At 46.3% G+C, this 21,504-nt stretch overlaps 1 protein-coding gene across 2 annotated transcripts in view; it reads left to right on the top strand.

Moving 5' to 3' along the window:
• Positions 1 to 20,757, top strand: part of ZHX2 (zinc fingers and homeoboxes 2) — a 76,061-nt gene extending 55,304 nt beyond the window's left edge. For both annotated transcript variants that reach the window (XM_068158623.1, XM_068158622.1), the window contains exons 3-4: positions 12,839 to 15,518; positions 19,408 to 20,757. In XM_068158623.1, the coding sequence (XP_068014724.1) occupies positions 13,016 to 15,514 (2,499 nt within the window). In that variant the 5' untranslated portion in view covers positions 12,839 to 13,015 and the 3' untranslated portion in view covers positions 15,515 to 15,518; positions 19,408 to 20,757. The remainder of the gene's footprint in view (positions 1 to 12,838; positions 15,519 to 19,407) is intronic.
• Positions 20,758 to 21,504: the final 747 nt, after the last annotated feature.

Raw genomic sequence — 21,504 nt, 5'->3', positions numbered from 1 at the left:
AGTATAGCCTGCAGCACTGAAAACCTAGATGCAGTTTCCAGCCCTGCTGAAGACCTTGGCTGAGGCATGATTTCTGCACTGTCACTACCCTTTTGGTGGCAGCAAGCTGTAAATTGACTTGGCCATTTAAGGAAGCCTCAGCCACACGCTCTTTGTGCCTTAATTGCCCATCTGAGCAGTGGCGATAGTAGCAGTGCCTTAATTCACAGGCCTACTTGGTTTTAACAGTTGTAAAGGTTCTGAATATTGAGCCAGTGGGATCCTCTGATCACCACAGGTCATTAACTATCTAAGGCAGACTCCTGCATGAGAGGAAAGGACCCAGGGAAGTTACCCATTTTAGAGAGTCGGTAGAAGTCATGCCACTGCTTTTAGAGAAGTCTCCAGATGTGGAACTATGTTTTTCATGGCCTGATACAAGTCTACTTTTTGAAACAGTCTTTAAGCAAGTAGAGCATGACCTAATTCAGTCTAAAATGTGACAAGGTGGCAGGGAATGTTATTTAGATGAAGCCCCTCAGCAGAACCATGTCTGCCCGTTACCAGGGCCAGAAGGAGCCAAGAAGGTCAGACTGATGCAGAGTACTGCATAGGCAGGTATTCTTCTGAGCACCTCGTTGCTCTTAACCAGCAGCAGCTACCTTTCCTGTGTGCTGGGACAGAAGAGGTCTTTTGACCTTCAACACCTGCCTTTCGGCTCTGACTTGCTTGAGAGAAAGGGCACCAGCTCTGGTCAGGAAGAAATTGTCAGGTTTGAGGAAGAAAATGTATTTTCCCATCAATGTAGGGGTTCATCCTTACAAAAGGGGTCTCCTAAATGGCAATCCAGATTGGGAAACACGTGTGTCATCTGTCTGCAGCTTAAAGTCATTCATCTGAATCTAGCTAATGAGTGGGAGACCCAGCCTGGCTACAGGCATGGGCAGTGTGGGTGTCTGCAGTATGTTCCTTCAAGCCAGCAGCAGTATGTGCATGGGGATCTGTTTGCACTGTAACATGGGACGCCTGAGGTTTGCCTCCTTGGTTCATCAGAGTATTGAACCATGTGAGTTAGGCCAACAGCTGACTGCTCATGTGCTTAAATTTGGAGTTGTCCTGAGGTGCTTTGGACATCAGATTTGTTTGAGATCCTCTAGCTGAGTTTGGAGGACATTGGGTGTTCAGGTCCTGTGAAAATCACAGTATCACAGTATCACTTAGGTTGGAAAGGACCTCGAGGATCATCGAGTCCAACCTACCAACACAGACCCCATGACTAGACCATGGCACCAAGTGCCACATCCAATCTCCCCTTGAACGCCTCCAGGGTCGATGACTCAACCACCTCCCTGGGCAGCCCGTTCCAATGATGAATGACTCGCTCGGTGAAGAACTTCCTCCTCACCTCGAGTCTGAACCTCCCCTGGCGCAGCTTGAGACTGTGTCCTCTTGTTCTGGTGCTGGTTGCCTGGGAGAAGAGGCCAACCCCTTCCTGGCTACAACCACCCTTCAGGTAGTTGTAGAGGGCAATGAGGTCACCCCTGAATCTATCTAGCAATCTATCTAGCAATGTCCAGAAGGATTTGGCTTTGAAGGCACGTTGAAATTGCTGCTTCTGGAAATGTCAGGGTGAATGTTTCTGTTGCAATGCTGTGGAAGTATTCAGTATGGTGGGCTTCAAGATGCTGCTTCATAACCCAAACTCAGCTTTTGAGCTTCCTTCACTAGCATCTGGCACCATAGCTCAACTTTCCATTCAGAAAGGGAATATGTTTAGTTGTTAAAATTGTAAGCCAGACCTAATGTTTTTAAAAGGGGAAATCATTGTGTACTGAAGCTTTTTCCAGTGGTGCAGAGGTTCAGACTGAGTAAGCAGTGCCAATCTGGATAACTTGAAGTGATAGCCATTGAGTTTATCAAAGCGTGGTCAAATGCAGAGGGAATTGGGGGTGGGAGAGAGCAGCAGTGTTTGAGGGGCACAGTTAAAACCGCCCTGTGGGAGGGAGACATTACACTAGTGTGCTTGTGGTGTTTTATCCTCACATCTGCACTCCTCATTGAGGAATGTGAAGATACTCAGAGAAGCCCTCAGAGGTAGGGTGGAGGAAAGGAAAGAGGTACAGTGACTCATCAGCTTTATAAATCACAAACCATCTGCATTTTTCTAATACCTCATGAGTGAATCAAAGGGGGAGGTGTGCAGCTATAGACATGCAGCTTGCTAATGTTGTGTGTTAATTGTTGAGCTCCTTCCTCTCTTTTGGGAGTTCTCTTTGAGTGCTGCTGTTGTGTTGAATGAGGCTGGTGCAAAGGCTGCTCCTGATATTGGGCAATTATAGCTGGCCAGGCATGCCCTAAGTCTTGCCTGTCTTGCATAGATGTGACATCCTGGTGAAATAGATGTCTTCTCCTTTCTCTTTTCATCGAATCTAAACCCTTCTAAGAAGTGGTCACTAAATCATCTCCTGGCCACAGACCTCATGCCTTCCCCTCTATCGAGGTGAGGAGAAAGTTCTTCACTGAGAGAGTAGTTCGTCACTGGAATGTGCTGCCCAGGGAGGTGGTGGAGTCTCCGTCCCTGGAAGTGTTCAAGAGGGGATTGGACTGGCACTTGGTGCCATGGTCTAGTCATGAGGTCTGTGGTGACAGGTTGGACTCGATCTTTGAGGTCTCTTCCAACCTTGGTGATACTGTGATCAGATCCTCTGGGCACTTTTCTCTCTGCCTCCTTCTGTGATGTGTGTCATGTTCTGCCTGAGCCACAGATACAGGGCTTTAGAGGCTTCTTCTTGAGAACTGAAAGGGGTTTTCACTGAGAAATTTAGAACTTACTTCTACCCTGCAGCCATTCAAGAGGAACACCCAGAACATGCATGTGATTTTATTTTGTTGTCTCTCTTGTGGTTCACCTGCAAAGTGTTTGTGTGTGCCTTGATAATTTTACTTGATAAAAAAAAATGAGCTGACAAAAGGCAAGCTGCTGTGGTTCCCAAGCAGTATGAGAAGCAGTATGGGCAGAGTCCAACGGCATGAGATTTAACACATCCAAGTGCCGGGTTCTGCACATAGACCACAGCAACCCCATGCAGTGCTACAGGCTGGGGTCAGAGTGGCCGGAGAGCGGCCAGGCAGAGAGGGACCTGGGGGTGCTGGTTGATGGTAGGCTGAACATGAGCCTGCAGTGTGCCTAGGCAGCCAGGAGGGCCAATGGCATCCTGGCCTGCATCAGGAACAGTGTGGCCAGCAGGAGCAGGGAGGTCATTCTGCCCCTGTACACTGCACTGGTTAGGCCACACCTCGAGTACTGTGTCCAGTTCTGGGCCCCTCAGTTTAGGAAGGAGGTTGACTTGCTGGAGCGTGTCCAGAGAAGGGTAATGAAGTTGGTGAGGGGTTTGGAACACAAGCCCTATGAGGAAAGACTGAGGGAGCTGGGGCTACTTAGCCTGGAGAAGAGGAGACTCAGGGGTGAGCTTATCACTCTCTACAACTACCTGAAGGGAGGTTGTAGACAGGCAGAGGTTGGCCTCTTCTCCCAGGCAGCCAGCACCAGAACAAGAGGACACAGTCTCAGGCTGTGCCAGGGGAGGTTCAGGCTGGAGGTCAGGAGGAAGTTTTACACAGAGAGAGTGATTGCCCATTGGAATGGACTGCCTGGGGAGGTGGTGGAGTCACCATCGCTGGAGGTGTTCAGGAGGAGACTTGACAGGGTGCTTGGTTGCATGGGTTAGTTGATTAGGTGGTGTTGGATGATAGGTTGGACGCGATGATCTTGAAGGTCTCTTCCAACCTGGTCTGGTCTATTCTATTCTATTCTATTCTTTAAAGCAGGAAGAACTCTGTTTTCCTGTACTGTGCTAAAGTTTTGTAAGCATAGGGAGTAAGGAAATTAAATGTCTTGATTCTGTACTAGCCCATTGTCTTTCTGCTTTGGAGGCATTTAGAATAGGAATAGAATAGAATAGAATAGAATAGAATAGAATAGAATAGAATAGAATAGAATAGAATAGAATAGAATAGAATAGAATAGAATAGAATAGAATAGAATAGAATAGAATAGAATAGACCAGGTTGGAAGAGACCTTTGAGATCATCACATCCAACCCATCATCCAACTCCATCTAATTTGACTGATAGTGTCCCTACAACAATAAATCCTAAGGGTGAGAATATGTAATAATATAAAACATATATACTAGCAAGGGAAGTGTGTCCAGCTGTACCCCATCGAGGTGGCAGCATGATGCAGTGATGGATGACATGAAGGAGAAAGGAGACCAGACGTTGCTGTGAAGGTATTTGACCTTAAAAGAAGGGAAGTGATTACTGAAAGTGGTATAAAGGAAGAACACTGATTTTTAACACACTTCCCCTTTTCCAGGAAAAAAAAACCCTGTACTCTTTCAAAGCATACCTGAGAAGAAATGAAGCTGAACATTCAGAATAATATTGGTTTTTTTTTCCCTGCATAAAATCAGAGATGGCTGTATCCAGGTTTTCCCCACGTAGCTGGAGATGGTGTCTACAGATAATTTTTTGCTTTGTCTCTGTGAGTCTCTTGTCCTCCCACCACATGGTGCTGGAGAAAAACTCAATATGAGGAATTATTTAAATCCAGTGACTTTAATCTAGCCCAGTGATGAGGAGTCAGTGAGCTGCACAGAGAAGTAATTAAACTAATTAGAATGAATGTTTTTATAGTGTTTCTATTTCTCTCTTAAGAAATCTGTTGGTCTTTATTTCTCTCTTATGAGCATGCAAGTACACACCCTAGGAGTAAACACACCACTGATGAAAGGAGATAATTTTGACAGGGTACGTGACTAATCTTTGGAGCTTGCTTTTCCCCTGAAAGCCACCAATGTGGGGCATTGGACAGAGATTCAGCCCCCCTGAGGGTGTTGAGAACATCTGTTGATGTATCTGGCTATATCTTATTTGGGTGGCTTATAAATCTTCTTCCTTGGAAGAGGCCAGTTCGTATTTTTCCTTCCCAAAGGAGCGGGCAAGGCCCAGGAGTGCACCCACTAGCATCTTTAGAGTTTGAGTGTGCACAGCCATAGGTGCCACTGGGACACTGGGTTTCTTTCTGTCCCTGAGCATCTGTGACTCTGTTGGAGGACACCAGCTAGGCATGTGTTCAGCAGGACACCAAAGCAGATGCCTCTGGCAGAAGCCCATGCCACAAGGAAAAAAGCCTTTCCCAGACTCTGCCAGCTTCAGAAAAGAGTGGGAGCTGCAGCCACAGCTGCCCATGCCCCCTGTGTTGTGTGCAAACTGGGGGCTCTCAGCCTTTTCTCTGGAGGGGAAAACAGTGTCTGGGAATTGAAGAAACCTGGATTTTTGTCCCAACCTCAGCACTCTGGTGCTATTTCTCCTGCTTGTTACTTGCCCCATCTGTTCCAGTGGTGTGCCCCCTTGGTAAGGGACCATCTTCTGCCTAGGCTGAGATTAAGGCCACTGTGTTCAGTGGAACAAGTGGCCCTTGCTACAATATTAATATTGTTTCAGGGCATGAACCAGTTTGTAAACTGTAATGTTTTTGTCCTGAGTAGATTCTGTCATTTTTCCAGAGGGGTAAAAAAAAACCCAAAACAACAAACTAAAATCAGGCCTAATCCAGTTTTTAACAACTTGAGCCTGCATTTCCAAAAAGGAAAAACAACAACAAAAACCCTGAAACACACACACACACACACACACAAACAAAACCCACCAAGGCAGTGTCTGCAGATGAGTACTCACAATAGAAAATCCACAGCACACAATGTTCAGCCTCCTCTTTTCTGGGAAGGGCTTGGCCATTTGGGTTTGTACAACACCCAGCACAGAAACCCCACCGTGGCTCCCATGCTTTTGGCTCTGCAGCAGCATGGAGGACAACATTGTAGTTCAAAAGGATAGCCTGTGAGCGGTGTGCTCTGAAATAGGCCTACTGCATGGTACTGGCTGACACAACCTACTCTGGTAAGGCTACAGAGGGGCTTTTTCTCTTTTCCCAGAATATTGGTGCTTTCCAGAGTAAGCTTCTTTATCTCTGCACAGTGGTCACATCCCAGCTGAGCTGGTAACGTCGAGACAGCTTTCATGTGGATTGGCTTAGGTACGCAGTTCTCCAGGGTTTTGTACTACTATTGGTGCCTTTTGAAATGCTGTTTCACCCTGCCCTTAGCCTATCCCCGCCAAAACCCCCTCATTTTTGTTTTATCTATGTATTTTTAGTGTCTCCCAGTGACTGTGCCGCAGGGGGGCAAGGCAAAGGTGGGATGTGTACTGGATTTGCTTCTGCCCTCGTTCACAGGTGTGTTAACACCCAGTTTCACAGGATGTGTTGCTGAGGGAGTCAGCAGTCCTAGGGGCAGTTTGGTTTGCTGATTGCCTTGAAAAGTGTGAGCCTCTGGTCCTTAAAAGAAAGAAAAATCATCAGCTGCTGATTCTCTGTAGGCAAAAATTCATGGCCACTGCACCCTGCTACAAGCATCTACACAGGGGTGTTTCTAATTAGAAAAGTCTACACTGAGATACATGAACTGAAAATACATAGCCCTTTCCAGTTTATTTTGTCATGTCTGCAAAAATTGTTGTTGTATCAATCTGCATACCTCCCCATTAATTGTGTTTCATTCAACTTACAAAGGACTGCAGAAGTGTCAGAGCTCTAGGCTGCTTTGACTTAAAGGCTGTTCTAAAAGCTCTGCTCTAGTTCACAAAACCTGCCTTCCTTTCTCTGGTTTTCTTTTGTGAGCCATTACCATCCCAATCCATCATGCAAGAGTTGTTTGTCCTGGTTTGCTTCTGCTTATTCTCCTGCATATAATTAAGCAATGTTTTTAAGTGGTTTATCACAGTGGAGAGCAAAAAAACATTCTTTTGCTGTGCTGGCTGATGTGCTTTTTGATATTATTGTAGCAGCTGCATGCTAAAAACAGTTGTAAGGAAGGAAAAACATCACCCTAGGCATGTTCCTCTTTTAACACCATGAAATGTGTATCTCACCTCTCATCCTTGGATTTCTAGGAGAGTAATCTTACCACAACATCAATTAACATGAGTTCAGTGTCTCTGATACGGAGCAGGATGGTAGCTCTGCTCTATGCTACATTTGTTTGTGTTGCTACAGCCTTCATAGGCAATGAGTGGGTAGTGGTGGGGAGCTTATGATGCTGTCAAGTAATACAAATTAATTTCTGCTGTAAACATTATGGGCCTGACTTCTGGCCATCTGCACAGGTTGAAATCGAGTGTTAAAAGCAGACATGCTCACAGGGACAGATGCTTTTGAGTACTGAGGGACCCAGGGACCTGCAAGCTTGGAAGACGGTGAGAGGGAGAGGACCATCACTGAAGCTAGCTGGAAATGGAGACCCACTGAGGTCTGCCAGAGTAGGGTTGGTCACACGTCCTGGAAGGGGTGGCAAATTCTTCAGCACAAGAATAACGTGATTCAGGTGGTGTCTCTGCCTTTAAAGCACCCTGCGGTGTTTGCAAGGCGGTGGGCAGCAAGGCCTCGCTGGTGTATGAGGGTGAAGCAGGGCATCTGCGTTGAGTTTTGCTAAGAACCACTTACTGTGTGGGTCTGTGAAATAGCAGCTCCTGCTGCTTCTGCAGGCTGGGGAAGGTGATTGGGAAAGTTGTAAGGAGGAGTTTGTACCTTTGTGATATTAAACACCACGTTCAGACATGGAAGAGGGTTTGGCAAGGGGGCGTGTGTTAAATTACAAGGGCGCAATTTTCTGTTGCCCCTCCTGCGTGGCAGAGAGGATGCTATCTGTGGAGCCTGAGCTCCTAAACACTAAAGCGAGAATGTTTCCACCCTTTTTAAACATCAGGGGGCACTTGCAAATGAAACCTCCTGTATTTCTGCACTTCTTTGCAGGTAGTCTTTCTGGTTCTCCATTTTCAGATGAGGCCAGGTGCTGGGAGCTCTGCTAGCCCAGCGCAGAGAAAACAATGCAGTGAGAAGAAAAATGAGAAAGATGTTGTTCACAAATCACACGAGTGTCAGTAAAGGTGTTGGGTTAGTCCTGGGTTGGTTTTGTTTGGGGTTGGGTTTGGTTTGATTTTTTGTTTGGGGTTTTTTTGGTTTTATTTTGTTGGGGTTGGTTTCTTTGTTTTAATCTCTGTGAAAAGTAGAGAGCTATTTGCACTGAGGCAGGAGGGGTGTGGTGCTCAGCCTGTTTCAGTCTGTTGTATTGCTTTCTTCCAGTGCTCAGCTGGAGGCAAGATGCAGCACAAAGCAGTGATCTTTCTGCTTTGGTTTCCCAAAAACTTCCTGCCAAAGTTAAGTTTTTCCCTGCTTTGTAATTTTACATCCCATCAAACTTGGTTGTCTTTGCACATCCTTTTTCAGACTCATGTCTTGGGGTATGAGAGAGGACAGACAGCATCTCACCTTATATATGCACTGCCATACTACTTGCTCAGCTGCAACTTGTAGGGTTTTGGCTAAGGCTTTGTGTGACCAGGCCATGCCTCAGCTGCCATGGAAAATTTCTGCTCTGCCACCACATTGCAGGATCCTGTGTGGGAACAGCAGTGCAGAGGAGTTCAATCTCTACCCTCTACACTTTCTGAGAGGAGGAAGGAAAAATAAAGCTAGCTATGTGCACAAAGGAAAAATGTGAGAGAGCAGAAATATTTCCATGTTAAGCAAGAGAAAGTTGGGTTTGATTCTTTTTTATTTCTCCATGCCTGTATTTGAACTGCAGAGTTATCTTTTGCTGCTGGAAGGTGGCCTTGCTACACAGGCAAACCCCTTCCAGTGCCAGCCAGGCCCCAAAGCATGGTTTATTTTCCCTGTGCAGTTCTCTGCAGTTTCCCTGCATTCCAATAAGTGCTCCTTGCTCACCCAGGTTTTGTCTCCCTCTCTCAGACTACAGGTTGAAGGGATAGAAATGGCCTCTGGTCATGAGTCCCCAAAACTGCACATCTTGGACAAACTCATTTGTTTTGTTTCTGACCTCCAAAAAGACGCTTTGGCTTTGGCTTGATTTCTGCAGTGGATAGTAATTCTCCTGTGGTGGAAAACTATTTGAAGTGTAGAGTTAGAAACCCAGCAATCAGCCATGCAGAAAACCACTCTGTGGAAGAGAAGATGGGAACAAAAAAGTGGAAAATCTGTGCAAGTTTTCAGATAAAACTGTTCCAGACAGAATTTTTCATCTGCCTATAGATTTATGTATGTTTTGGAGAGACCTTGGCCCTTCCTCCATATCAGAGCATCCTTCCTTGGGGCTGACCCTCCTGTCCTCCTAAGACACAGGAGCTCAGAGTAGCAGAGAGTTCTCTGAGTTTCCAGAGACTGGGGAATTCAGAACATTTATTCTGACTTTGGATCAATCAAAGGTTTCTTAAAAGTTGCAACCTAGATGTTTCTTGTTCTCCACTCTCTCTCTTCTATCCCATTCCTTTATCTTTTTGTTCTTAGCTCTCTCTTCTTGTGTGTGTGAGGTTATTCAGTGAAATATAAATAAGCCATGCTCTCTTTGTCTTATTAGTTTTCTTCCTTTCACTGATGTTGACACATGAATTTTGCAGAAGGTCATACATGAGAAAAGGAGCAGACTGTCGAGTGCAGCTGTGTGGCATGGGAGGAAGAGCAAGCTGTAGAGGAGCATCCCAGGAGCCGTGGCTCCATCCTCATCTCCACCACCCTGTCCCGGGGCTCTGCCTTGCACTTCTCTTCCCTTGCCTTTGAAAATCAATGTCACAAAGCCTTCCGTGGCACAAGCATGGTGGGATCTGCAGGGCAAAGTGAGGTGACTTAATAACTTGCACCCTGTTTCCAGCAGCAGCCAGGCTTACAGAGCCCATTCTGTGCCCTTCTCTTTTGGCCAGTTTCAACCAAATTTGTTACAAGGGAAGAAGCTTCAAAGGTAATTAATTCTCTGCAGGCATGATTAGAAATGGGTTGCAAGCAAGATGGGTGTTTGGATCATTTCATGTTTGTCTTTAGCTTCTGATCCTGTCCACAGTGGGACACAGCAAGCCACAGATCATATCCAAAATACTCTGTAGGAGGACAGTTGTGAGGGGAAAAAGAAAGGAATTTTGAAGGAGTATGTGGAAATAATAGAGAATATTGGATGTAATCCAGTTTAAAGGTCAGTCACCACAGATCTGTAGAAAATTAGGCATCATTTCTTCCACTGTTCATCTCAATGCTTATTATAAAAAAAGAGGAGAAGGAATAAAGGAAATAGAAGAGGAGAGGCTGACTCAGAGATGCTAATGCTTTGGGTAATGATGATGACAATGTTGGTGATCCCAGGTTAGAAGGAAAAGGCATTGTGTCATCCTGACCAAGGCTTAGCCATAAGCCCATGGGCAGCCCCATCCCTGTTTCACAGAGCTGAGCTAAAGTGCTCCATTACCCTGAGAAGTACCCAGAGCTTGAATGCTTGACAGTCAAAGAGATGCTCCAGTGCTTCACTGAATTGAAGTGTGTGTGCAGGGTATCCCCAGTCTCTGTTGGGGTTGGGAGCTGTGGAAGCAGTGGTGGCTATGACTGCAGTGGACTGTGCAGGTGTGCTGGCTCATCTGCAATGGAACAAGTAGGGTCTCTGCACAGGATCTTCTGTGGTGTGTGCTTAGATTTCACAGCTTGCATTTTGCAAGAGCCATGCCTGTGAAGGTGCTGCATGAAGAGTTTGTGTATGCAGTGCTTTGTGCATGGAGAAATGCTTTACTCTGGCTTTTGAGTAGATGGAGCTGGATGCTGCCATCTCTGCTCTTATCACCAGCTTCCTCTGGCAGTGTATCATGTTTCCATGTGTACAGGAGTGGGATGATCTGTGACTGGGAGGGTAGCAGAAGTGTGCTCTAGGGACCCTCAGAGTATTCATCAGCTGCAAACAGAACTGAGAAGTTAGGGGATGATTTTACAGTGACTACTTCTGGCTCCTCTACCAATGCACAAACAGGAGGAGCAGATCTGGGGACAGAACTGAGGTGCTTATAGGATGTGTATGGATGTAACTGCAGTGGGATTTCATCTTGTTTCATCCTTGTGTCTGCTGGGGACTGGGTGCAGCTCATTGCTCAGAGGCTCCACAGTCAGAAAATCTGCATTTGGTGAGACATGAGATCATAGACTCATGGAATGGTTTGGAAGGGACCTTTAAAGATCATCTACTAAAGTCAGTGCAGGCCTTACCCACTCTGCAAATCTCCACTTCCTCTTCTCCTCCAGTTTGTAATCCCTAGTGCAGATGCCACCCTATCCCAAGAAACCTTTGATTGTAAAAGATGAGTTTTCCATCAGGACTGGAAGTATTATGAATCCAGAGCTCATCTGGTCAGGAAGAGTAGCAAATGGGAGTCAAGGATTGGTTAGAAATAGCATCTTGCCAAATAGGAGAGTGACTTTACTACTTTTTTTTAATAATGAAGCTGTTTTTACAATTAAATTCCCCTCCCTCTGCCCACCCACCCCTGATGAGTGCAACTGGATCCTAAAAGAGCTGGTGTAGTTTCCCTTTGTGGTTGTTCTGACTGATGTTGAGCTCACATCCTTTTAAAAATGCTTCACAGAATCATTGCATTTGGGAACTTCCATTTCACTTACCCAGTTTTAACCATGACTCATGGGTGGGTGATTGGTTGGTGGCTGGTTTTTAATTCTGTGGGGAATAAAGCGAAGTTCTTCACTGTGAAGGTGATGGAACACTGGATCGGGTTGCCCAGGGAGGTAGTGGAGGTCCTATTTAGGCTGGATGTTAGGAAGAAGTTCTATACAGAGAGAGTGATTGCCCATTGGAATGGGCTGCCTGGGGAGGTGGTGGAGTCACCATCATTGGAGGTGTTGAGGAGGAGACTTGATGGGGTGCTTGGTGCCATGGTTTAGTTCATTAGGTGGGTTGGATTGGTTGATGGGTTGGACACGATGGTCGTGAAGGTCTCTTCCAACCTGGTCTGGTCTATTCTATTCTACTCTCTTCTATTCTCTTCTACTCTATTCTCTTCTATTCTATTCCTGAAGACATTAAAGGTCAGGCTTGATGGGGCTCTGACCAACCTGATCTAGTTGGGGATGTCCTCGCTTACTGCAGGAGGGTTGAACTAGATGACTTCTAAAGGTCCCTTCCAACCTACTGTAGTCTGTGACAAAGTGCACAAATCAGGGCTTGATGAGAATAGTGGCAGCATTGTGGGAAGGGACCATGCTAAAATGTATCTAAGGGCTTCTGTGACCTTTGCCAGCCACTTCTGTCAATACTGACTGAAAACTGGCGTTTTAAGGAAAATTCTGTTCCAGAAAAGACTTGAAAGGCTTCCACAGATCTACTACAGTTTCTCTGAACTCACCCCTCCTAAAGACATAGCCCTTTGAAAGTGTTGCTTTGCATAAACTCTTCTTTCAGCCTTTCCTTTTACAACCAAGGCAGGCCCTACAGCTTTATTTAGAAGTCACCCATCATTACTAACCACATTTAAGAGCCATATTTACAAGGTAAGTGACAGTGGGAAGTAATTAAGTTTAATATAAATCGCACTCGGTTTCAAATATGCAGGCTTCAAAATAATAATTAATAGAAACTACAGCTTCTATAAAAAGTTGCAGTATTTATAGCAGGATCTTCTTTCTTTCCCAGCTAAACACATTGAGTCTAGTAGAGATTAAAGTCCTCTGTCTGTTCATCTTCTTTGTTTCAAAGCCTTTGTCTTCCTATGGTGCACTCCCTTGCAAATCACTTAGTGCTTTTATTCTTCACAAGGAGATTTGTGATTCTTAAGTTGATGATGGGGGGAGAAAGAGTGTTGTCCAAAATAGCCTTGTAAATGCACAGATCTTGAGCTGTGGCTTTCTGCTGAATCTGTGCTTAATAGTTCAGTGCCTAAGGATGTGTGCTTTGTTTCACAGGTGTCATGCAGCTGATAGATCTGCCGGTGGAGCTGATGGTTGCAACTGGGCCGGAAAGTCTTCATTAAACAAACCAGAGTAAAATAATCAAGAAAGGTTGGAGCTCTTTGGAAGATCTATTGAGCTGATTTCTCAAAAAGATTCATCACTTGGGACAGCCTGCTGCCAGTGGCTGCCATGGCTAGCAAAAGAAAGTCAACAACTCCCTGTATGGTGCGAACTTCCGAAGTGCCAGAGCAGGAAGGCACCGAGGGCGTGGAGGCCCCTAAAGAGAAGGGGAGTGGCACACTGCAGCAGGATGCTAAAAAAAACTGGCCTTCAGAAAGCTCAGTCAAAGACTGTGAAGTGGTCGAGGCAAAGCCCCCAGCTGAAAATCAGTCTAAGAAACTCCAGGGCGGTTATGAGTGCAAATACTGCCCTTACTCAACACAAAACTTAAATGAATTTACAGAGCACGTTGACACTCAGCATCCAAACGTCATTCTCAACCCTCTGTACGTCTGTGCTGAGTGCAACTTCACAACCAAAAAATACGATTCCTTATCTGACCACAACACGAAATACCACCCAGGAGAGACAAACTTCAAACTGAAACTGATTAAGCGCAATAATCAGACTGTTTTAGAGCAGTCCATCGAGGTCGCTGCTAACGATGCCACTGTCACGAGTGGTGGGCTTGAAAACACAGAGTGTGATGATTCGCTTCACGGGGGAACTAGTGCAAGTAAAACACCAGGGGTGAAACTGGGAAAGCCAAAAGGGGAAAGCAAGAAGGGTCCCAAAAAGCCAGAAGAGGGAGTTACGGAAAATCACATGGATGGCGCTCTCCCTCGCATCATAACTGAAGCCACTGAGGCTATTGCTTGTATAAATGGAGACCTCCTTCACGACGTGTTGGCCCATGTTATGCCCTCTGTACAGCTGCCACCAAATATTAACCTTGTCCCCAAGGTCCCGGTACCTCTGAACAGTACCAAATACAACTCTGCACTGGACACTAATGCAACCATGATCAACTCTTTTAACAAATTTCCTTACCCAACGCAGGCAGAGCTGTCATGGTTGACAGCAGCATCAAAACACCCCGAAGAACAAATCCGAATCTGGTTTGCTACACAGCGTTTGAAGCATGGTATAAGTTGGTCTCCTGAAGAAGTGGAGGAGGCAAGAAAGAAAATGTTCAATGGTACTATCCAGGCCGTTCCCCAAACCATCACTGTCCTACCAGCTCCTTTGACAACTGCAAAAATGCCTCAGCCTATCATCCAGACAGCTTTGCCTTGTCAGATACTGGGCCAGACAGGTCTGGTGTTGACTCCTGTGTCAAACGGTTCGACTGTTTCCTGTTCACCAATTACGCTTGCTGTTGCCCCAAACCAGGGGCAAAAGAGGACAATACAGACCTTATCAAGTGCCCCAGAGGCCAAGCGTCCTCACGTAGTTCAGGTGCCTGAGATTCCTGCTAAGCTGAGTGCAGTACCACTAACACCAGCCAGTGAGCGAAAAAAGACAAAGGAGCAGATAGCAGAGCTGAAGGCCAGTTTCATGGCAAGCCAGTTTCCCAATGATGCAGAAGTCTACCGGCTGATAGAGGCAACAGGTCTCTCCAGGAGTGAGATCAAGAAGTGGTTCAGTGACCACAGGTATAGAAGTCAAAGGGGCATTGTGCACATCCCTGGTGATGCTTTAGGGAAAGATCAAGTAGCACCTTCAGCCGGCCGACACGGACGATTGTTTCACCCGTGCACAGAATTTAGTCCCCAGAGATTCAAAGAGAAAACCCAAGAGCAGCTTAGGGCCCTTGAGGAGAGCTTCCTAAGATGCTCTTTTCCTACCCAAGGAGAATTAGACAGGCTTCGAGTGGAGACTAAGCTGAGCAGGAGGGAGATAGATTCATGGTTCTCTGAGCGAAGAAAGATAAGGGACAGCATGGAGCAAGCTGTCTTGGACTCAATGGGATCGTACAGAAAAATTAAAGAACAAGAAACTCCCAACGGTGCAATAAACCAGGCGGAACTACTAAGCAGCTCTCAGCTCCCTGGTGCTTTATCTGGGTCCTCTACCACACTGAAGAAATCCCAAGAGCAAATTCACCTCTTAAAAAGCACATTTGCAAGGACCCAGTGGCCATCACCCCAGGAGTATGACCAGTTAGCATCTCAGACCGGGCTCACAAGAACTGAAATAGTTCGCTGGTTCAAGGAAAACCGGTCCTCACTAAGAACAGGGTCACTTAAATGGATTGACCAGTACCAGCAGCAGTGTGGTGTTGATGGTCATAACGAGCAAAGCCAGAAAAAGGGATCAAAACACACTGAGAGTCCAAAGAATGGCAATGAGGGGTCTCGGCAGCGGTACCAGGAGCATAAAAAAATGAACGAAGAGAATGGGGAGAAATTAGCGGTCAGAGTAAAAAGAGACTGTGAGCCACTGAAAGACTCTTTGTTGGCCAATCAAGCAGAGGGTACAGACAGGTTGGAGTGCAACAGCCACGATGGCCATGGCAGTGAGGAGAACGAGGAGCCAGCGGAGGTCAACTGGGTGGAGGTGACGGTGGGCGAGGAGGATGCTGCATTGGACTGTACGGACAGCTGGAGCCACACAGCACCCGAAGGCCAGGCAGAGCTGGCAGACTTTGACTCTGAAAGTATACCTGGAGAAAATTCCCACGTATAGACAGGTAATGCTGATGGTGCCCTGTTTCTCTGAGCCTGCCTCTGGCTGGCTGTGCTTCCAGCATCCTGTAGGTCCTCTTGAGCATAAATCCCCTGAGCCCGTTCCTGCTGGATTGCTGTGCCTGCTGGATGCCTGAACAAAAGGGAGACCCATCCTGCTTGTAAATTAAAGCAACTGCATGGTAGGGGAGAGAGGGGTTAGTGTCTCTTGTCTCCTTGTGGGTCAAGTCCTGGATAAGGCAGATTCTTTTCTTTGGTTTTGGTTGGGGATTTTTTGGCAATAAGTGATTAAACCTTAAACTTTCTGTCTTTGAACGCCCTATGTAACTTCTGCAGCGCTTGATGTAAAACATACCAGCTGAGCCACGCAAAGAAGTAGTAGGTGACACTAGTAGCTAATACTGTCTGTCCTAACAACAGGTTGGAGTGTGAATAGAGCCTTGTGAATAGAGGCTGTGCCTGGTTTTGCACCTCGAGTCTTTCCTTTGCAGTATCCTGCCCTGCTCAGAACAAAAGGTCACTGGGGGAAGGGCCCAGGACAGAGATGCTTCTTTATGCAACAGCAAGCAGGAAAGAAAAACCAAACCAAACCAAAACAAAACAAAAAAAACCGTTGTGAGGACTGAAGTGGCTAATGCAAATGTAATCTCTTCCTCTTGCAGGTGAGAACTGTCTCCAACTTTGTTTTGTTCTGCTTGCTCACTCTAGAGGCTTAGGAAATGCCCCAGACTAAGCTATGTGGGTGTTTTAGCAGCTCTTTTTCACAGGATCTTGAATTTAAAAGCAAGCTGCCGCGCCTTTCCTAAGGGGGTTTCATAGAATCTTTCACAATGTGAATGGATGTGTTACTTGGAGACCTGAAGCCTGCTTCCAATCAGAGTTGCACAGGTATAAATCTGGAGCAAGCACCGTCGGCATTTCTTGGCTCGCACACTGAATTGAGTTCACTGGAGCCTGTAACGTTTTGCGCTCTGTATAACTGAGTCAGTTTCTCCCACACTGGAGACTCCTTGAGCTGGAATGTATCCCACAGAAAGCTCAGCACCCTGTGTTCACAGCCACAGAGAGAGAGAGCACCTATCTGAGAAAGCCAGCACTTTTTCTAGTGTTTAATAAGAATAATGTACTTCAGTTTTTCTTAAAACAAAAAACCCACAAAATTCAACCCCCAGAACTGCCTAGAAGCCCTCCACAGTTGCACTTCTATTGCAGCTGACAGTACTTGAACTGAACTGCTCGCCTTTGCAGAGGGGTAGTTTTTTCTCAGCCAGCCCAGCTGGATAGCTTGGGACTCTTCACTTAGTCCTTGTCCAAAAGTCTCCTGGACATTTTCTCTTGAGATGAAAAAAGAAACCCTGCAGTGGTTTTATTTTGAGCTATGAATTGTGTCAGCTAATTTTGAGGAATGTTATTCCAGGATCTGTATCACAAAGCAACTTAAAGCTCCAGCCTGTAATGCAGCACACTGTCCCGTGTTATGCTTTTGCAGAAGTGGGTAATGAGGGATGTGAAGAGCAGGTTGTGTAGCAAAGGCAGAGATTAAAGGAGGGAAGGACATGGGAACATCAGCGGGAGGCATGCTGGGGTGCCACTGTTGTGCTGCCACATAAGAAAGGAGAGCCAGTCTGATGTGCCTTCTACAGTCAAATGTATGATGGATAGATGCATCGTGGGAGTGCCTTTTTTTTCTCCAGGGGATGTTACTCTAGATCATCTGTCCCTTCCAGCTGAGGAGAGGAAGCAAACCACAGACTAGGAGAGGGAAGGGGGAGGACAGCAGGAGAGGGAGTTGCCTGGCACCACTATTTCTTACAAGCCTTCTGCATCGTGAGACCAAGCTTTTCAACAACCTTCTTCCAGCAGCATAGGTTGCAACCAGCATGGGGTATGTTCAGGTGAATTTCCTGCCTTTGTGTCCTGGCATAGATGCTGACCATAAGGTTCCAGGGCTGTGGAGACACTTGAGTGTTGTCGGAGAGGAAATTTAGTAAGAACTTTGATCTCAGTTAAACTTTCACTTGAGTTATGCGTTTGACAAGGAGCTTTTTGGTGGCTGGTTGTAAAGTACACTCATTGAGAAGAGATGCACTGGAGCAGGGACTTCCACTGCAAAGACCATGCAGTAAGATCAGAGGCTTGTTTTGTCCTTTGCTCTTTGTTTCTCAGCATGCTGGCCTGGTGACTTGACAAAAACCCAAACTCTTTTCCATTTTCCTTTATTCTCCCTGGAAGTCTCAGCCCAGAAACACAAGTGCCTGCTCTTCAGTGCCTGCAGTGTCACAGGCATTGTGACACAAAAGCGGGAAGCATTATACCCTGCACTGATGAAACCCATGGAAAAATCCTATCTGATGGCTCCTTTTTCCTTCTGGACAAGCACTCTTATCTTCATGGAGCCCATCTTACATGGTTTTTATCTAAACCCAGTGCTTCTATCAGTGCTTCTATTAACAAGGTACTTACTAGCTTAGTAACATTCAGGTATGACTCAAAAGCACAGACTGCGTAAGACCTGATGAAGACCTTGTTTCTGCCTCTTGTCATATGAAAGTCTGGTTTTGTCCTAACATACTCCTTGGTACCTTGGAAGAGTTGGGGCACTAGCCTGGCTGGACATAAGAGGTGGACTGGAGAGCTGATAGGGCATTTCTCCTCCTCTTGGCTCTCATACAGACACAGTCATTACATGAAACTTTCACTGAACCCTACACTGAGCAGAAGCACATGGTGCTGCTGTTGCTCAGCTTGATGTATGTAGTTTAGAGTGATCATTTGTCATTGATCAGTCTTCATGCTTCTGAAGCTTTTGACAAATTTGGATTTATTCCACAGAGCATGTCAGGTTTCCTGAATAGTGAGGCTAGGAGACTTGGCACAGTAGGGGGCCAGGGCCTTCAAGACGTGGAGTGGCTACTGCAGGGTTTACTAAAGCCATCACTAAAATGCCCCAGGCTGCGTAATGAAGTCTCATCTATCTCTTGTTAGGAGGCCTAACTGCTTTATCAAGAGAGTGTTCTGGCTCCCTTTCCATCAACAGAGATATTCCTGCCTTCCAACAGCACAGGTCAAAATTAAGTCTGTGTTTGTCAGGCTTGTGCAAATGGGGACAACAAACGCCTCCAAAATTAAATACAGCACTTTGCAGCTCTGACACGAGAGCAGGACCAGAGCATGGCAGAGTTGTTAGTTGCTATCACTGGCTTTCTTCACAGCATCGTCTCCCTAGCCTAGGTCATTTGGGTTTTGTTCTCAGAAGAATGCATACTTTTTTTACCACCACCACCACCTTCTCTGCTGTAAATCTCCTTCCTGTTAGTGGTGGTGAGCTCCAAGGCACCATCATGAAGTCGGTGTGGAATCGATCAGTGTTTTCTGCAGAACAGTGGTCACCCTAAAGCAGCTTCAAGGAGTAAGGCTGGAGCATGCATGATTTGCCATTTCACCTGGAACCAGTGAGGTGCATCAGAGACCCAAGGTGAAACACAATGCAGGGCTGCAGAGATGGAAGCAAAACCTAACGTGGCAATTAGGTTTTTTCCAGTGAATTAGGAGGAGCAGGTCACAAGGATGGAGGAGGCCACAAGGGGAGGACTTCTGCCTTTGGTGTTGGTGTGCCTTTTTATCAGACTCAACCACCTTGCTTTCTGCATTGCAGATGCCAGGAAAGCTCACTCCTTCTGTAGGAAGTAATATACCTGGCAGCAACGTTCCTAAAGGGTGTGAAATAATGGGTTAGCCCAGGTTTATGGTAAGCACTGCCACTGGAGGGGCGAGGAGGATGGTGCAGGAAAGCTGCCGTGTGCTGCTGCGTGCAGCTCCAGCCTGAGTGGGTGTTTGCACTTCTTGCCTTCATCATGCCTTCAAAAATAATACATTGCTTTTATAATTTTGCAGGGATGCTCCTCAGCTGCACTGGCCTGATGTTGAAGAGGAAATGCTGTCTGAAAATAGAAGAAAAGTTGCTCTCCCGTCTGGGGATGACTTAGTGTGTTGCGACTCCCAAGTCTCAAACCACGCTTCAGAGGCACGGCGAGAAGTACTCTCGCGGAGCATCATCATGGGATTGTTCATAGTGCCAAAGTCCTACTACTGCATCAAAAAAAACAAGAGAAGGAAAGAAAGAAAGAGGAAATGGTCCTTGTATATAGGTTTCTCCTTAGCTTCTCTCCCACCCACTTTCCTGCCCAGCCTCTTTCTCTCCTGGAAGAGATTTGTACAACGTGGAAATTTTGTTAACTTTTTAATACATGCAAGTTACTCTTGCATAGAATGCCATTGCAGAATCTGGGGGGGTAGTCTGGGGGAGGGGAGTTTCCTTTGTGGGAGAAGGAGAGAAGATTTTTGTTTGTTTGTTTGTTTTGGGTTTGTTTTTTTTTTCTGAAGCATTTTAAGAGAGATTTGCAGCCTTTGGAGTTTTGGTGCAGATCAACATCTGAGCCCAGATCCCCACCCCGGTTTACATTTCAGCCCACTGAAACGCGTTGCAGGGTTGGGGAGGGTTGTTCTGGAGTGATGGGGGTTTGGTTTCATTCTTGTTTTGACGTTTGTTTTGGTTTATGGCCACCTGCTACTGGCTGAAGTATTTAAATTTCTGCTTTGTTTTGTGCTCCTGCAAGGCGAGTCTTCTCCAGCTCCTGTCCTTCAGTTTTTCACAAGCCAGCCCCAGCTGGGGGTTGCTGAAGATTGGGCTAGAATGCTTTTGCCTTTTTTTTTGGTTTCCTGTCGGGTTTTTTTTTTAGCACTTTTTGTTTAAACATGCAAGTACAACCCCCAGGGGGGTTGGAGCACGGAAATTAAGACGCTTCATTATCTGAACTTGTGTTTCTTCAGCTGATACAACAACAGACACCATAACCAACGGTCTGCCCTCCAGCTTTAGAAGTGGTAGCGCACAACAACTTTCCGATTAACCCTTGCCACTGAATTTGTAGCTCAAGCCTAGGTTACCGAGTGCACTTTTCTTTGTAAAGTACTGCTAATTTGGACCTGGATTGGCGAGGGGGGGATGTCTGTCCATGCACATGTGAGGAGGAGGAGGAGGAGGGAGAGGGGGGTGTGTAGGTGAGTGGGTGCAAGAGCCATGCAGTGCGTTCCTCTGATGAGCTGGGTTCAGAAAGCTTGCCCACCTTTCAGTACGCTGCACAAATAGGATGCTAGGGCATTTCAAAGAAATCCAACTTTTCTAACTTGTTGCTCATTTGTTGTAACTCAATAAAACAAAGGCTAAACGTTTTTGGTAACCTCTTCCACTCTCTCTCTTTTTGTTATTAGTCTTTTTTCAGTATTATTTTAAATCCCAACTCAGCCCCCACCAGCTCTCCTTGGTGTACAAGAGCTCGGTGTCTTTAGAGACATCATTGAGCTTTTAACCGGTTTTGAAATAGTCAGACTGGTAAATGCTAACCAGATTAAAGTGAACTTAAGCACCAGTAGCTGCCCATTTCCCCAATGTTAAGTGGCTCTTCCATAAGCAACAGGGTCAGAGAGCACCTAGGAATGAGGGGTTGGGGGCACCTTTATTTTGGTTTCAGTCACAACGTGAATGACTGAAAGAAACCACCCCTACAACTCACTCAAAGGTATTTTTATGAATGCTCATCACAATGGGTCAGTGTTGAGGGAGGGGGGCAACGGCAAGTGCCCAGCAACGTCCCTAAGAATCAGGTTGTCCAGTCCCGTGTCAAAGAGGAACGACTGGATGAGGCAGTCACAAGCCAACAGCAAGAGGTGGGGAAGCAATCTCCTCTCTTCCAGGGGCAAAGGCAGCCTGACCTGACAGGGGGCATGCACATGTCCCATCACACACAGCCCTGTACATTCTACTCTTGTGCGTGTGTGGAGGCAGATGCCTGCACGGTCACATCCCTACTGCCCGGTCCGTGTGGGTTGTCAAATCAAAGGATCCAAGTGTCAGGTGGCCAAAGCAGAAAATGCCTCTTGAGGACACTCCTCCAGGACTTCAGAGCTGTAATTGAAACTAATTGCCAGTTC

The sequence above is a fragment of the Melanerpes formicivorus genome, unplaced genomic scaffold, assembly GCF_026170545.1.
Source record: "Melanerpes formicivorus ecotype bairdi unplaced genomic scaffold, bMelFor1.0.p_v2 SCAF_40, whole genome shotgun sequence".
Lineage (NCBI taxonomy): Eukaryota > Metazoa > Chordata > Aves > Piciformes > Picidae > Melanerpes > Melanerpes formicivorus.
Note: the sequence above shows the minus strand (reverse complement) of the source record. Positions and strands in the feature narration are given on the sequence as shown.